We start from the raw sequence: 18,233 nt of genomic DNA on the forward strand, positions 1-18,233 counted from the left end.
AATATATCCTGCCATTCCCTTCTGGCCTGCAGAGTTTCTGCTGAAAAATCAGCTGTTAAATGTATGGGGTTTCCCTTGCATGTTACTTGTTGCTTTTCCCTCACTTCTTTTAATATTCTTTGTGTTTAGTCTTTGTTAGTTTGATTAGTATGTGTCTTGGTGTGTTTTTCCTTGGGTTTATCCTGTATGGGACTCTTTGTGCCTCTTGGAATTAATTGACCATTTTCTTTTCCACATTGGGGAAATTTTCAACTAGTCTCTTCAAAAATTTTCTCATACCCTTTCTTTTTCTCTTCTTCTTCTGGGACCCCCATAATTGGAATGTTGGTGCGATTGATATTGCCCCAGAGGTCTTTGAGACTATCCTCATATCCTCAGTTCTTTTCATTCTTTTTACTTGATTCTGTTCTTCAGAAGTTATTTCCACCATTTTATCTTCCAGCTCACTAATTCATTCTTCTTCTTCAGATATTTTGCTGTTGATTCCTTCTAGAGTATTTTTAATTTCAGTAATTGTGCTGTTTGTATGTTTTTTCTTTAATTCTTCTAGGTCTTTGTTAATTGATTCTTGCATTTTCTCCATTTTGTTTTTAAGGGTTTTGATCATCTTTACTATCATTATTCTGAATTCTTTTTCAGGTAGTTTGCCTATTTCCTCTTCATTTATTTGGACATCTGTGTTTCTAGTTTGTTCCTACATTTGTGTAGCGTATCTCTGCCTTTTCATTATTATTATTTTTTTAACTTATTGTGTTTGAGGTCTCATTTTCCCAGGCTTCAGGGTTGAATTCTTTCTTCCTTTTGATTTCTGCCCTCCAGTGGTTTGTGTAAGCTTTGGATAGGGTGAGATTTGTGCTGAGTTTTTTTGTTTGTTTGTTCATTTTTCCTCTGATGGGCAAGGCTGAGTGAGGTGGTAATCCTGTCTGCTGATGACTGGGTTTGTATTTTTGTTTTGTTTGTTGTTTAGAGGCATCCTGCACAGGGTGCTACTGGTAGTTGGGTGATGCCAGGTCTTGTATTCAAGTGGTTTCCTTTATGTGAGTTCTTACTATTTGATACTCCTTAGGGTTAGTTCTCTGGTAATCTAGGGTCTTAGAGTCAGTAATCCCACTCCAAAGGCTCAGGGCTTGATCTTTCAGGAGAAGTTCTGCAGTTAATAGTCACTCAGGAAACTTCTTTAATAAAAGGGATCAAGTCATTCAGCAGGGGAAACTGATGCTGAAAGCTGACACCTGTCCACATGTTGTCATCAGCAGAATCTGGTTTAGAGGTCCCAACTCCTGAGCAGGAAACTTCCCATCCAAGAGAGCAGAGGAGAGCATGGTTCATCCCAGAAGAGCTCCTATTTTTTCTCTTTTGATACATGTGATTTCAGTTATTAAAAAATTACTGTACCACTGAGGTTGTTGAACAAACCTACCTTCACATATTTCAAACATCAAACAGTCTAATAATGAGAGACAGAGACAGTGAAGTCTCTTCCTACCACAGCCTGGATCACCACCCTCTTACCTTGGACCACGGACATAGAATCACTAACTGCCCATCAATCTTTTGGGAGAACTAACAATTTTTTTTCAATGCATAAACACACTATATCTGTTTCTCTCCCCTCTTCTTGTATGTAAATCTGTTGGCATAACACGTGTTGGCATCTTACTTTTTCCACCTAACAGCAGGGCATGGGGACCTCTCCACATGACTACATAAGAGCACAGCATCCTTCCTGACATCTCCCTCCCCCCACCACCCTACCACTCCCTCCCTAGGCTTCGCCTCCTTTCCTTCGTTAATAGCTCCACAGAATTTCCTAGTAAGGACAGAGAATACTGCATTTAACTGATCCTTTACTGATGAGCATCTAGGTCATTTCTGATCATTCACTAATGTAAACAAGTTTGTGATGAATAGTCTAGTGTAAACAAGCTTGTGATGAATTCTCTTGTGAAACTTTCCCTTTCTCAGGATGCCAAGAGAATGTCACAATGCCAAGTGGAATTGCTTCAAATGTCAATGGGCATATGCTTTTGTAGTATTGATCAATGCTGCCAAATGGCCCTCCAGAGGAGGTGTAGCAATTCACACTTCCACCAACAATGTTTTAGAGAGCCTGTTTCTACACAGTCGTGCCAATGTAGTGTGTTGTGTTACCAAACTTCCAAGTTTTTGCCAATGTGGTGGGTGAAAAATGACAGCTAGAGGCGGGGTTCAATTTCTAACTTTTAACAGTTTTAATCTGCATTCCTCTTGTAATGAATAAAGTTGCTTCAAATATTGAAATTCCATGTGTATTCTGCTTCCTCTGTACCATTTTTCCTTATTTTTATGAGTTGTTTTCCTAAGGGTTGTTAGTCATTCTCTTATATATAAGGGAGGTAAACTCATTTGTCTATGACAGAAGTAGCAAATATCTCTTCCTTACTTTCAGTTAGACTTTGTTTATAGTATCTTCGGTAAAGCAGAAATGTTTTATTTTGTTCATCTTTTGTCCTGTGGCCTCCTTACTTAGAGGTCATAAAGGGATTGTCCCAAATTGGCTCTAGTACTTGAATAGTTGCATTGTTCTACTAAGTATTAGAGTCCTTTCAAAATTCCCCTAGAGCATGGTGTAAGTTGTGGCTCCACACTGCTCGCCAGATCTCTCACTGACTTGAAGTGCTATCTCCATGAATATCTGATTTATTTGAAGCTAAGTCTGGATTTTCTGTCCCAGTCTGCTGGTCTGTCTTGCACGTGCTCATCCATTGACATGACCCAGGCTGCACAGGACTCATGTCTGATAGAGTCCATCCACCTGTGTTGCTCTTTCTCCTCCCAGGTCACCACTTCTCCCCCAAGCCATCAGGTGAGCTGGCATGGTGGATATGGAGAGTTAACTGTGGAAGCAGAGAGACCTGAGCTGATAATAAAGTAATATCACTAAGACACAATCAGGTAATTTCTGTGTATTTAACTAAGGTGTACTGGTAACATTATCTTAATATAGAAATGCAGAGAGAGCAGGTACAGATGTCACACACTAATGTAAACATGGATCCCAAAATTCCTTCCCCAAGAGAAGCCATGTGTCTGCCTTACCACTCCCAAACTTCTATGTGTGAAATTCACCACTATCTTGGTCTCCTGTTAACAACTTGGCAAGTTATGTACATAACCTGACATTTAAAAATTCTGAAAGTTCTGCTTAAAGAAATACAGAATTTTTTTTTAAATACTTTGCCTCCCACACTTTCAGACCATGGGGTATTTTGTTGTTTTATGCTAATAATATACATGTCTCATAAGGTCATCATGAATTAAGGTAAATGACATTAAACAAGTTTAGAAAATACAGGAGGTGCTCAATTCACTGTTTATCACCACAACTAGTCTTTCTGTTGAAAGCAATAGAGTTCAACTCTCTGGATCATCATTAGCAATTTACTTACTATTATGAAAGGCAATTTCAATTTATTTAAAAAATAAACCCTGCAGTTATATAGGGTTGTATGCCTATATGTTTAGAAATGCACTTCCTCTTCCCTCTGTAGTTAAGTTTCTTTTGGAACAAGTGTATTATAAATGCATAATTATCTAAAGTTCAGTTGAAGGAGGTTTCCACTGTATCATTAAAACAGTAATCCACAATGAATAAAGAATAATCCCATGAAAGGCTTTATGTAAACAAAATTTAAGAAGTTTCTACATTTTTTAAACCAGCAGTATGTAACTCATAAATTCACCAGGTCTAAGAAACACTGTGGACTCTCTGAGGAAGAAGAAAACAACGCTGTGAGTCCCTGCAGGCGGAGGGCAAGCCCAAGGCAGCTGCTCAGGCTTCCTGCATGATTGACCTAACATGGCCCAAGACACACAGCCCTGTGCCATGTAGGTCCCACTGAAGGACCCAGGAGGAAAGAGCCTGAGAATTTTAGATTACTAAACAGTTGTGCTGGTTAGATTGCTAGAGATACAAGAATAAAAAATTATATCCCTATGGCCAAAATGGGGTATTTTATCAATGATTTTCAGCAAACAGGTGAATGTCACTGGGAGTGTTGAACCTGATACATCACCAGGACAGAGAATACAAAGACCCATGTATACGAGGGATAAAGATGTCATTTCAGATCAATGAGGAAATGGTGGGTCACACAACTAATGGTGTTCAGTCAACTACCTATCACATGAGGAAAGATAACTTACAGATTCTCGTGGTCTTACACCATGCAAAAACAAATGTTATTTTCATTTTAAGGTTAACACAAGGACACTAAATTATTAAAGTGCTAGAAGAAAATATGAGAAAATATTTTTATACTCTTGATTGGAAAAAGCTTTGCTGGATAAAATTCAAACACAAATGCCATAAACTGAACAACAACAACAGCCTTTAAGAAACAGAACTACCCCAACATTCCACTTAGTCCAGCATGATGCCTATAGGGCTGCAGTGAAAAGACTTTGGTGGTCAATGTTTCATACATTTCAGTTACACAAATTACATATTTTTTTAAACAGCAGTAACTCTGTGAGTGTTCAGTATGCTACTCATTATGCATCTGAAGAGGGTGGTAAAACAGAGAATGTTTCTCAAACTAACTTGATGACAAAAACGTTTTCCAAGGCTGAGCCAATGACATCTGCTGCTTGAAGGCCATGACTGGTGAAAACTGGCCCTGAGGTCAGCCATACTTGTTGCTTCTTCTCCTCTCACTTGTCATCTGTGGTTCCAGTGACACTGGTGGAAATCCTGCTCATTGTTACCTTGCCACTTTTTTTATATTGGACCTTTGAAATAAATAGAGCCCTCCCCCACTCTATTTCTACAAACTTATGTCCTTTCAGGGGGATTCCCTGATGGCTCAAGCAGTAAAGAATCCACCTGCCAATGAGGGAGACACGGGTTTGATCTCTGGATGAAGAAGACCCCCTGAAGAAGGTAATGACAACCCACTCCAGTATTCTTGCCTGAGAAATCCCATGGACAGAGGAGCCTGGCACCCTACAGTCCACGGAGTCACAAAGAGTTGGACATGACTGAACACTGGATGGATGAATGGATGGGTGGATGTCCTTAGAGAATGAGTATTATTCTCCTCTTTTCTGTTAACTAGCCAAGCTTAGCAAATGAAATGCTTGGAAACCAGGAAAGGCATGTAAATGAGAAGCCTTCAACAGAAAAGGATCTTTAACAAAGAATAGGAATACAGCCTGACTTCCTGCTAAGTCCAAGCAGTCACTGGAATCATACTTGGAGGAGCAACAGAGGAGGCAGAGACACTGAGCAGGTGGAGAGGCTGAAGGGGGAGAGAGGCTGAGGGGCGCACAGACACTCGGCAGGCTGGAACCACAGGAAGGACTGCCCTTACAGAACTTTTGCCTGAAATAGTCACACACAAACAATATTACTTTATAATTCAAGATATAAATATCAGTATACGAGTAGTTTACTGTAGCTTTTCTAGTTGAAAGCTTTTCAAACTTAAGGTGATAGAATGGAAATTTTTACAGAACCAAAAATACATTTCACAATCTTTCTGAGAGCCTAGGCCAGAACGTGATTTTACCTGGGACAATTTTATAACGTCAAAGAGACCAAAAAAAAAGAAAAAAATACAAAGGCTGGATGTACAATACCCACAGCTTCTGCATGCATGCCTGAGAGCACAGCTCATCCAGGAGGTTTGCAGACCTGACCACGTAACTCACGACATGCCCATAAATTGGTCCATTAGGGGCAGGGGTGGGGCTGCCATAAAATTTTAAATTTCTTAAGTGGCTGAAAGGAGACTACATCTCTCACACCTGCTACACCAAGGAGCTGGTCAGTAAGCTACCCATCATAAAGTCAGACAGAGGAGGTGCGACAAACAGTTATTTTCTGGCCAGAGGGACTAGTGAGCTTCCCTGTCTTTGCAAAGCTCTTGAAAGGCTCTTCCCAGACTCTCTTTTCCTTACGAAACTCTCTGAGTTAAGTATATATTTACAGAAGATTTAAAACACAGATTTTATTCACGTAGTTCAATTGAGTCCTACTGAGCAGCATTTCAACCTTCCATAATCCTAGAGCTTCATGATCACTTTGAAGAAAAACTTAAAAGAATCACTGATGACTAGGGGGCAACTGAGTTTATTTAATAACCTATGTCCATTTTTACAAAACTGCTCCACGTAATGCATTTAAAAATCATAACCGGTTCATTTCAGTCACCGCACACAATGCCTCCCTTTGTCCCTTGTAAGTCTCTCAAATGTCTTATTTTAAAGGAATATATAGCGCTCCCGGAAGACATTTCCGCATTCCTATTCCCTTCGGCTCCTGCGAGCCCTTGTTCTGTGTGATAAGGCAATCTCCTCCGGGATCGGCGCCGTGTAGTTTCGCACCACGAGTGACAAGGACTCGACTTGAATAACTGCTGTGCGCAGGTTGTAATTATGTCAGCTGGAGTGTTGAACAAGGGGACTGATTAATGGGAGCCCGGGCCCAGGCGCAGTCCCTATCAAAACCTCCGAGCAGGCCAGCAGTGGGGACGGGTTAAAGCAGAAAGACAAAACATGCTGCATCGTCCATGATAGATGAATTGCTCCAACAGTCTTCAGGCAGATGTTCCGGGACAGTATAATATACAATTACTCTGCCTTATCACTTTCCCAGGGACAATAAAGCTTCCTCCTTCTATAGCTCATGTGAGTGAAGGCAAAATTCGTTTCACTTTTACAGCACTGACTCACTTATCATGGTGCCTTGATTGTGCTTTTACAGCTAAAGCAAACATATATTCCACTTTTAAACCAAAAAAAAAAAAAAGCTGTAAGAATAAAGCTGGAGCCTTGTTTTGAATCTCTTTTACATCAGAACACACCATGCTTTGGAAGGCTGTTGTGTTAAAATGGATGCAGGGCAGGTAGAATATGTCTGTGTGGGTACATAGTTGAAAACAAAGCGCCCATGACAAGAAGTAAGATTTGGATTGTGTGACCTTTACATTCATAGCGTTGCTTACACAGCTCATACGAAATCAGTAATTGGGAGGAGCACGTAACTTTGTGTGTGTGTGTGTCTGTATATATGCTGATGTTATCCATATATTTCCCAGGCACACAGCTCCTTGAATCTGAGGGTGCACTTCCAATGACACACTTACTCACTGCCACTCTTCTGTCATGTCTTTGAGAACCTTCTTAAGAAAGCTGTGCTAGCTGATAGGACGGAAGCTGCCCCAACTGTTTTAATAAAACATTGTAGCCAATGCTAAAATGAACCTACCTCAGGGGCACTATGCTGATCATTTCTATTACCTTTATGTACTCACAGAAGTGGTGCCAAAAATTTATGGCAAGATGTCCAGAACTATCTCAATTTGCAAAGGGAAAAGCACTTTTCATTTTTAAAGGTGAAAGACCAGCTAAAACCAAATTCTGAGATGCAGCCATAATCCTCCTGTGGAACTCGAATTTATAATAAAACAAAGCAGCAAAAATTCCTATAGAATCAAAGGAAACCCAAACAGAATGTGAGTGAATGCAAAAGAAAAGCATACATCAACCTGTGGAGCAATATAGATGACTTATTTCCACTTTTTAGTGGTTTAGTACAACTGACACCAACACTCAGCAGTTATAATATACCCTAAGTCATGAAAACAAATCACGCACCCTATCTCACCCTGCGGAGTGATATATTTGCTTCTCTTTCCATGCCATACACACACTAACTCCACTGCCGCATGGTCCTTATTATTACGTTTCTCTTGGTAGGACCATTCCAGTCGAGTTATATGTTTCTAGAAATATGGCAATTTGAAGAAGGCAGGGATCAATCTAAAATGGAGTGAAACAGAAGTTTTGGTACAAATGGACATAAAGAATATAATTAAAGCTGTGATTGATAAGAGTTATACCATATTTGTGATTACTAATAAAGTCAAACAAATGAAGGTAAAACAAACAGAAAGGGTTGTAAATACACACGGGAGTCATCACAGTAAATGCCTGTGAGTTTCCACAGACTTCTGATGTCACTAGAAGGGCCTGTCATATGTGCCAGTCTTGGAGAAGTCCTAAACCATGAGCAAAATTGTTTAGAATAAGTCACAGAAAAGAAGACACACTTTAAAAGATGACATTTAAATGACTGTTGGTTAAATGATCACCCTCAATTGTGCCAAGCAAAATTTTGAATTACATCTAATAGTCAGAGCAGTGCAATCTTTTGTGGAAGTAAATTCTCCAAAGAAAGCAAATAAAATCCCAGGACTGGGTGTATATGTAGGGGAGAGCAGAGCAATCCCATGACACAATTTCTGTGTTGTTTGATTCAAAACTCTAACCACAACAAATTTAAATTTAGCATTATGCAGTGTCCCCAAATGTGGGAGCATTGTCATGGCAGTTGGGCATCGCGGTTCAGAGGTGTGAAGCTGGAGTTCTCCAGTTCAAGAGAGGCACGGCTGATGCTTCAAAATTATTACCAGGCCCCCCGACCTGTCACAAAATCCTCAGCTGACGTGTGCCATCTGAGTCGTCAGGTATAGTTTAGGCATTGTTCATGGTCGCTGTTTCAGCTGGCTCCTTCACCGTGGCATGTAAGTATTTAAGTAAGATTTTAAAAGCAACCTTAAGCAAGCAAATGAAAACAAACACTCAAATACAACATGACTGCGCTCTCTGCTCTGGCTTCTCCCCACAGCCTCACGTCTGACCACGCGTGTTCTTTCTGCTCCTACCCCCGTGCTGGATCTGGGCTCCTGCAGAAAACCTCTGGGAGCTGAGGCTGGTGTCCTGTCCCAGGCGCTCCTTCCTGCTGCCCAGGGTCCCTTGCACTGCTGGAAGGCTACCGCTCCGCCTCCCCAACACCTGCTCTTCGCCCCTCTGTTTCACCACGTTTTCCAAGGGAGATGCCACTCGCATCAGTGCTTCCAGGTGCACACGCATCAGCGCTGACCTACACATTTCCTGGCTTGCTTCCATGTGGGCATCCACGGGCATTTCAAAGTCATTTCAAAGCCAATCCACACTCACCATCACTTTGCCAAAGGGGTCTCTGTCCTCCAGGGGTGAGGACCCAGTGAGCAACCGCCACTCAACGAGCAGCCCTGGCTGTGGCATCGAAAGGATGGTGCATCTTTCTGTCACTCGGCCCCCAAAGTGGGTCTGAGTGGGCGCTGAGATCAGCCTCTCTCTACGCCCATTATGGCTACCATGTTGGTTTAGGGTTAGTCGCTTATTATTTCTGCCTGCACCTTCGCAATTGTCTTTCAGATGCTCTCTCAACTTCTGCTGTGTCCCTCTCTGGCTCCTCATTTGTACCGCATCAGTGACTATTGCAAAGCAAAATATGAATATGTCAGTTTCCTCCTTAATACTCTCCACTATCTACACACTCACTGCCTGTGGGGTAAGAAGCAAAATACCCGGCATGGACTCAGCCCCCAGGACGTCCTGCCCTCGTCCCCACACAATCCCATGGGTTCTACAATCCAGGCTTGCTGATGGAAGAAGATGATCTAAAACCAAGCAAAAAATATCATTTAGGAGTCGGAAGTGGGGCAGAACTCTACTTTTTATTAAAGTAAAGCTATTTGAGGTTTTTAGAACAAAACAAATTTCTCAGATTTAAGTGCCAACCAATTTCTACTTCAAATAATTAAATCTAAGAGATCAACTGATTTACTCAAGCACAAGCAAGCACTAAAAACTCATCACATTTTTCCTCTATGGAAAACTCTAATCTGTTTTATGACATTTCATGTATTTCTTAAAAGCTGTAACTCAAGATGAAAAAAACAAAACATAAACAAGAAAGAAAGGACTGAGTATATTTACCCAACGTGCTTCTCACAAGTAGGAAAAAGTCAACAGAAGATTTGTGCCACGTTCTCTTAATTAACAAAAGAAAGATGTGTGAGAGAGAAAAGATGTCATCTTGTTTTTACAGACATTCTTAACCTAAAGCCAAAACGTGCACTGGCGCTACCAAGCGGCCGCGTCTTATTCCACTCAAGGGCTCTGATGTCTACAAGGCATGCTGATAGGGACGCTTGCTCATATACACGCTGCATCCCCACTGCCTGCTCGTTCTCAGGTTTTCTTTCTCTTCTTCCCCTTCTTTCTTTCAGAATGTTTTTTTTTAACAGTCCCTAGAGGGGCAATATTTCAGAATACATTGAAACAAAGGATCCAAATCCAAAATGAAATAACTAATATCTTGGCATTCTCACTGAACTCATGACAGGTGGTAAAACTGCTATACACCTCAAAGGTATCCTGTTCTATTATTTTCTCTCGACTCCACAACTGAGTTTGTGAAATTCAACCACACGACCAGAAGGGTGTGTCTAATGTTCTTCCAACTGTTGTTCTAGATAATCCTGGTGATTACAGAGTTTTCCTAACAAGCTTATGTTGTATGATCCTCTACTGCCGGGAGATATAGATAGTTACACTGTGAAGTGTTTTGTTGTGTGATAATAGCTCTAGTGTCTGAGGAATAACTTATTATGCAAGAGATTATTGCCCCAAAAAATATTTTCTATTTTTTTCATCTCTAAGGTCTTTCTTTCTACCACAATATATACAGATATATCTAACTACCACCCAAGGGACTGTCCATAGTAATTCCTTGTAGAAAGACCATCCCCAAAGATAGTGCTGGTCCTTCTATAATGACTGGATGTGGGATTCAGAGCCAGCAGGTTAAATAAACATGTTTATCTAGATTCTACTTTAAGAGATAGCAAAGGGAATGTATGGTCACTTTGTGTTCAAAACGGCTCTTCTAATTAATCTGTGATCTCAATGCCTATTTCAGCTACATCAACAAACAAAACAACTTAAAACTTGTGTGATAAAACAAATTACCTGAGACTTTTCTCCCTTTTAAACGCATATGAACCAATTTGTAATTTTTAATACTATGGAATCTACTTGTTTTTAGGTCTACAGATTTTTTTTACACTTAAATGAGTTTTGTCAGATGAAAATTAATTTACCAACAGTAACTAAAGGCCTGACATAAATACTGTGCTATATCAGCACATAGGCCTAAACAAAAATTCTTAAAAGTCTGTATAGTTGGGTGTCTTAGGGCAGACAAGAAAACTTAAATATGTTACAGATAAAAATAACATTAGATATATACATTACAGAAAATACAAAACCAAATTAAACTAGAACAGTTAAAACTATTGAGAATTTTTTTTTTTTAATTCACTAATGAAACAGAAAATTAGGAGATATTTGTTAGGACAGAATTTAACTTCTACTGAAACAGAAATGCTAGGAATAAAAAAAATACATTTACATACAGTCTGACTTTTATAATTAGGACAGAAAAACCTGAAAATACAATTATACTCCTTGTTAGGGAACCCCTCAAAAGATGCCATGGAAACTTACCAGAAACATCTACTTCACAAGAAAGAACAGTACACCTCCAGAAAGTACCACCTTGACACCTGCTAGGAGAATCTTCCTAACCAACATTTACGCTGCCAACAACCACATTCGGTTCTACAAGCCAGCCAGGAACTGACATCTACCTGTGACTCATTGAGCTGTGTGAAGGTAGCGAGCAGGAAGGGCCTTCCGCCAGGATGGGCACTGCGCACACAGTACAGGAGACGCATCTAGCTTCCAGACGACACTGACCACGAACCGAGGAGCGCCTTGGAATCATTATCCCAAAAGAAGTCTGCAAAGTGACGGACTTTGAGGCTTTCAGCCGAGGACATCTGTTTCCTCATTCCAGTAATCAGAGGAGCAGTACTCTTATTTTAGGATAGAATAGATCGAACCCAGGTCTCCCACATTGCAGGCGATTCTTTACCAGCTAAGCCACCAGGGAAGCCCAGTAAATATAAAGAGAAAACAGACATGATACAAATGAAATAGTACTGACTGGTATGTTTTATTTGTTTGTTTTTGGTGAGAATATTTAAGTTCTACTCTCTTCACTAATTCCAAGTATTCAAAATACTTTATCACTGATGCATTAGCTCTTCAGACCTGATTCATGTGATAACTGAAAGTTTATGCCCTTTTACCCACGTCTCCCTACTTTGCTCACTACTTTTCTGCTATTTTTTTGACTTTTTCTTTTTTTTTTTAAGATTCCACACATTAAGTGATATCATGCAATACTAGTCTTTCTTGTCTGGTTTATTCCACTGACAAAAATAGTTTTCAATTTGAATTTTGTTCTGATATAACTAGGCTTTTGACATCGGTCAAATTGCTTCAACTATAAATTATATCTATTATGAATACCAGATATTTTCATTCAATTATTTTTATGTAATATCATTATTCTTTAAGAACTTCAATGTCACCCAAAAGAAACAAATGCTACCTCTGATTCTTCAGGAAAAGAAACAAGTGCTATTCATTTTGGTACGTATAATTCCCCTTCTCTCTTGGTATAAATGCTGTTCTGCTACAAAGATAAAAACCTATTTTTTCTCCTTGGTATTATTATTCGGGGCAAACCCAAGTTTGACCCATCTACTGCTTCTCCTGCTGCTGCCTATGAACCTGCACAGGAAGCCAAAGGAGAACTGGAACCCTTGGGGAGTCCCCACAGGGAGGTGGTGATCCCTGCAGAGTAATCTTCCAGCCAGGATGCTACGAAGGGCAGAACACAACAATGATCCATCGTGCATGAGGCCTTAGCGCCTTCATACTTAGTGAAACATAATACACGTGAAATGTTAAAAGGTTTTTTTTTGACAAAAATTTTCTAGAACACACATACATATTTCAAATGGTTGTGACAGACACTAAATTCTACCTAGTCCAGTCACATGTGTAAAAACAGCAAATTTTATCATAAGAAACATTAAACAAAGTATTTAGAAGAGTAATAAAAGAGATGTTAGGGGATATCACAGAAAGCACATTTCTTGTTGAGACTCCACTACTTGGGTCAAAGGTTACATCAAACATTCTTAGCCTGCTCTCATCCAAAAGAAATGAAAACTTTTCTTGAGATCAAAACCTAATGTATTAATGATGCTATGGAAGTACATCAGCCAAGGGTAAGTAAGCCATCAAGTAAGGAAACGAATCAAAGTGTATGTCCCAGTTTAGCAAAGAAAGAGGGGTAAATTGTTAATATGGGGCAGGAATTATAAATTTTATTCCTCAGCTCTATGATATGTCATATTTCTAACTGAAATTATAATTTCAAATAATAATAAAATAATGAATAAAATACAAAAGTAGAACAGTAAAAAGCTTTTTACAGTGTGTAACACTGCAAGTATTAAGGCATACAGTTGAGAAAAAATCTGTCTTAGGAAACAATGAACGTGTTCCAAGATCAATAACAGAGACGTAGTAAGTAAATGATTAAACTGGTGGAGTCTGGCCTCAACTTGGTTTTCTTTAATTTACTAAATGACATTCAAAGTATAATATAAGATTATCCTTCATATTTTTAGTACCGCAGATAATATTTTGTGTTACATTTTATGACTTATCAGTGGTTTATGCATTTATGGTTAATATGTATTTACTGTATTTTCTCCATAAATCTTAAAAAATGGAAGCCAATGAGAAGGTGAGTTTCATGTAAAATAAAAGCCCAATTATGGCCAACACAGTGCAAGTCATCTAATCTCATGTGAAGCCAGCATCATCAGTGAAACAGAGTGTAGCTCAATATTAATAAACTCCATGGGGAAATAAGGATTTACATTATTAGAAAGGGTACTTAGTACAACATATTAGAATTTTTCTATTTCTCTCATTAATATAGAAGTGACAGTTAATATATAACAAAAAACAAAAATATAGAAAAATGTTAGGTTGTTTCCAAGTTAATGTATAAAAAAAATCTAAAGAATTTCCTGTATAAATAATATGGTAGAACAATGCTATGAGTCTAAATTTACCCTTCAAAATTTTAATGAATACTAATTAATGGTTCAAAAGTTTTGAAGCAATGATGGAATATACTGATCTGTAATGGATTAGAATTTTGGATATTTCAGACAGTAAAAGCTTAAGAAAAGGGTACATGTTTATATCTAAACAGAATGAGATGTCATTGCCTAAATTAATAATGCAAACTTGAAAAATAGCCCCAGGTTCAAAAGACCAATTATAAAATTCTTTTGTAAACAAATCTATATTCAAATTTTTCATGAATAATTATAACTACTAGTATTTCTCCACTAATGTTCAATTTATAAAATGAAAAAATATATTTTCTAATGAAATTTAAATAATACTTTCATTTCTAATGATGGCAACTTACCTGCAAATAAGCACTAATAATGACAATGATAGAAATACTCTATAGGAATAACTTTTATCTATTTATACTAAGCAGAAAAAAATCAAAACATAAAAAAGTATTTAAATATTTCAAGCAACAAAATATTATGAAAGGTCAGTGATAAGACAAATATGACCATATCTTCTCAGGAAATATGTGATCATCTTATATATATTTTTATTCTATAGAAATCACACATACTCCAATTTATTTACCTTGTGAAAGAAGATACTTTCTTTGTTGTTGTGAGGTAGACCTGGTAAGCAGTTTGTTCTTCCTATGCTGTGTAGTTAAAACAGTCTTCATGAAGTTAACCATATGCTCATTTAGAAATCTTATTTTCATCAGTAAGAAAACAAAAAGATCTGCTGAAAAGCCTAGATTTCATTCACAGTCCCAAACTTTAAGAGTATTCACATATTTGGAAGTTTTTTCTTTTACTCCCGGTCAAGTTAACTGGTCTTTGTCTATTTAGTGAAAGTAAATCTCACCATGTATACACAGAAGATAAAACTGTGATATGAACAGAAACTGTTGAAATTATTTACTTTCAATAACATTCAATTTAAAAGGTTTAAATGAAGACAAAATCACCATTTTATCAAGCACTTACAGCATTTTGAAGGAAATTTGAGAGTGATCACTAGATATAAATGCCCTGAGTATTAATTCACAGGACAGTAACAACAGTCTTAGAATACACCAGCTCCTCTTCTCGCCGGGCTCAAAGAGGTATGGAAAGAATGGGATCCAGTCGGCTCAAACGCACTGCTCAGTGGAAGTGATGCTGTTTCAAGGAGGTAACTCAAGTAGGGGGACAAGTAGTACAGCCTCAGCCTTGGCAAAAGTATAACATGACTTCACACCAAGAAAGCCTAACATACTTAGAAATATGTTTCTGCATACAGAGACCCAACCAAAACACAGTACCAATCAGCAAAACAAAATTCACACCCCCATCTGGGTACTAACAGCCTGAAATCATACTTCTACAAATTTCCTCCAAAAAAATCATATACTATGCACAAAGATTTAGGTTAAAGTACTTTTGGAGCAAAAATCATAAAATTGCATAACTGTCTAAAAATTTAATAAAGTTATTATTGTTATCAATCTAACTTGAGGCCATGCAAGTATTGAAATTATATTGAAGGAAAGATGAAGGAAAGAGCAGTTTTAAGACCAGGTCTTTTGAAAGTTTAAGGTATTTCAGCCATTACCTAATGATTGGCTTTTTTTAACTTGAAACACTGTTAAAAAAAAAAAAATCCATCATGGCAAGTATTATAAATAAATTTGAACACACTAACAACCTTCAGGGCACTGAAACTCTTGCATTACCTCACTGAACAGTACCTTGAAATGGTCAGATTGAGTAAAGCCTACAGCCAACTGAAGTCCCAACCTGAGATAAGAGTGAAAACAAGGGCTCTGGATAAGTGACCTCAGTCTGTTCCTACCATACATCAGCAGTGCTTCTGTAAACTGGTACTCAAACCACGTGTCTTTCACAACTGAGTAAGAGGCTTAACGACCTCAGTGAGCCCTGAGCCTCGTGGAGCCCAAGTTCCTGACTACCCAGCCCTGCTGAGTGCTCTCTCCAAAGTCATAAACAGGACATGGAGGTTAATGCAACAGCAACTGTAAGCAATAACTTCTCCCACTGGAAAACTTTCTGCTTATCAAGAGTCTTCTACGATATTTGTCAGTGCTATAGTAAGTGACTACTACAGAGTGCAGCTCCGAAATCTGTAACGGGTAGATACCGTTTTTATCTATTTTATATATGGGGTCTGTGTAAGATTGTGTCTAAAGTAACAGTTCTGCAACTTAAAAATTATAGTTTGAAACCACGGTTATACAGGGTAAATGAAATAAGGTGGTTATACAATTTAAGTGTGAAAATTAAAATTGATCATGAAACAAACAACTAAAAAAAAAAAGATTCAAAATTTAGGCATAAAGTACAGACTGAAAGAATAAAATCCTAACAGCTAAAAGTGATAATCACCAACTCAATGGACATGAGTTTGACAAACTCTGGGAGATAGTGAAGGACAGGAAAGCCTGGCGTGCTGCAGTGCACAGGGATGCAAAGAGTGGGACACAACTTAGAGACTGAACAAGAGTTATAAATAAGGGAAATTTTATATAAATTTGTAATTGCTTCCATGTTTTGCAGGAAAGGCAACTACAACATAACCTCTTTAATAAAATAAAATAGCATTTAATACAGTGTGCTTTTTAAAGAATTCATATTATCAGAGTCTTAGAATTTCTATGCCTATCTCTAATTGGATCACCATTTTACCAAATTTCAAAGATATTACCAGTTTAGTGTTAGGCAAAAAACAGAACTGACAAAACGGTGAAGGAATGAATAATTGGTGATTGAAATATATCTGTAATATCTCTGTACTATTAGATGACCTTTGACATAAAACTTAATGCAAAAAGAACAACAACAACAAAAAAACTTAATGCAATAATGAGGCTAATAATAGGGATTGTGGCAATATATTTACTGAATGCACAGGCTACATCTGCAGGAATAACAAAAATCTATGTTTTTACAAAGTCTGCAGGTTAAGGTGGAGATTCTAATACGTCACAGGGCAGGCTGCACTTAAGAACTGCCCTCAATGCTTCCACATCTCCATGCACAATGGGTGCATGAGACCTTCAGCCCCACATCTGGCTGATGGAGGCCCTAGGAAAAGGGCCCTTGGCTGAGTGCACACCCCGAGGTGTCTCACAGGCCACAGTGAGCTCAGAGCACACTCATGGGCTCCCTGCATAGTGTGATCCAGTCTCAACCCACATGCCCATTGCACTATCACGCCCTGGCTACACGGAGCTTGTCAGAGAGTAAAAGGGTCACCCCCCACTCCCACCTCTGTGCACCTGTGCCCTGCAGCCTCTGTGAAGTCACTCTGCAACCTGGCAGAGGACAGCCACTGGGGCCTCCGCGAGTGCATGGAGCACTCAACACCACCAACATGCTCTCAGAATGGGAACGCCACACTGTGCTGAACAATCCGCATCCGTGTAGAACACTCGTGTGTCTGAAAGTTACATCTTCTAAGCCATGCCTGAAAGACTCTCTACTCTAGCAGGACTGAGCTTGCTCCTTCTCTATGCACTCCCCTGGCCTTTTTAAGTGACACCAAACTCTACAAGTATTTACAAAACAGTACAAGACGCCCATTATTCTACAATATCCTTAAAGGCAGAAAACATCTCTTACATTATCTTCACTGTCTAAATGAGTGCCTCACTTAGAGTAGCTGAGATGCCATGGGTGTTGAATAATTGATTAATTGGATGGTTCCTTACTTTGAGCAAAGAAAGAAAATCACTTGAATGTCAGGTGCACCAATGGATTAGAAAACCAAAATGTAAGATTACAAAAAATGTAAAGAGAACTTCACACTTTTAAAGAGTCACCAAAATTAGGTGGTGTAATAAACTCCAACAAAGGTCCGTCTAGTCAAGGCTATGGTTTTTCCTGTGGTCATGTATGGATGTGAGAGTTGGACTGTGAAGAAAGCTGAGTGAGCGACTGAACTGAACTGAACTGAATAAACTCCCAACCTAATATGCGAATCATGTTTAAATCGTTGTAATTCACGCTCACCAAAAAAAAAAATTAATTGATGGTGAATTTATAGGATTTTCACCCACCATGTTGACCCACTTGATTACGCCTGCTTCACAACGAGTCATTACCTGTAATCGCACCAGGGGCATCTGTAGGGCTTCTCTCCTGTGTGTACCCGCTTGTGCCGTGTCAGGTGAGACTGGGTAGTGGAAGCAAAGTTACACTCGTCACATTTGAAAGGTTTTTCTCCTGTAATAAACCAAGAAGGGTTGTACATTCCAATTACAAAAATTGGAAATGAAGAGCTTAATCTGTTATTAACAATTAAAAAGACATTTTTTCTATGAAATTTTAAGATCACACATATGTAGG

At 38.7% G+C, this 18,233-nt stretch overlaps 1 protein-coding gene across 1 annotated transcript in view; it reads right to left on the reverse strand.

Annotated features, from left to right (window-relative positions):
• Positions 1–18,233, reverse strand: part of ZNF407 (zinc finger protein 407) — a 386,963-nt gene that overhangs the window by 131,640 nt on the left and 237,090 nt on the right. The window contains exon 7 of the mRNA XM_070362001.1: positions 17,990–18,110. Coding sequence (XP_070218102.1) covers positions 17,990–18,110 — 121 coding nt within the window. The remainder of the gene's footprint in view (positions 1–17,989; positions 18,111–18,233) is intronic.

The sequence above is a fragment of the Bos mutus genome, chromosome 24, assembly GCF_027580195.1.
Source record: "Bos mutus isolate GX-2022 chromosome 24, NWIPB_WYAK_1.1, whole genome shotgun sequence".
In the NCBI taxonomy this organism is placed as follows: domain Eukaryota; kingdom Metazoa; phylum Chordata; class Mammalia; order Artiodactyla; family Bovidae; genus Bos; species Bos mutus.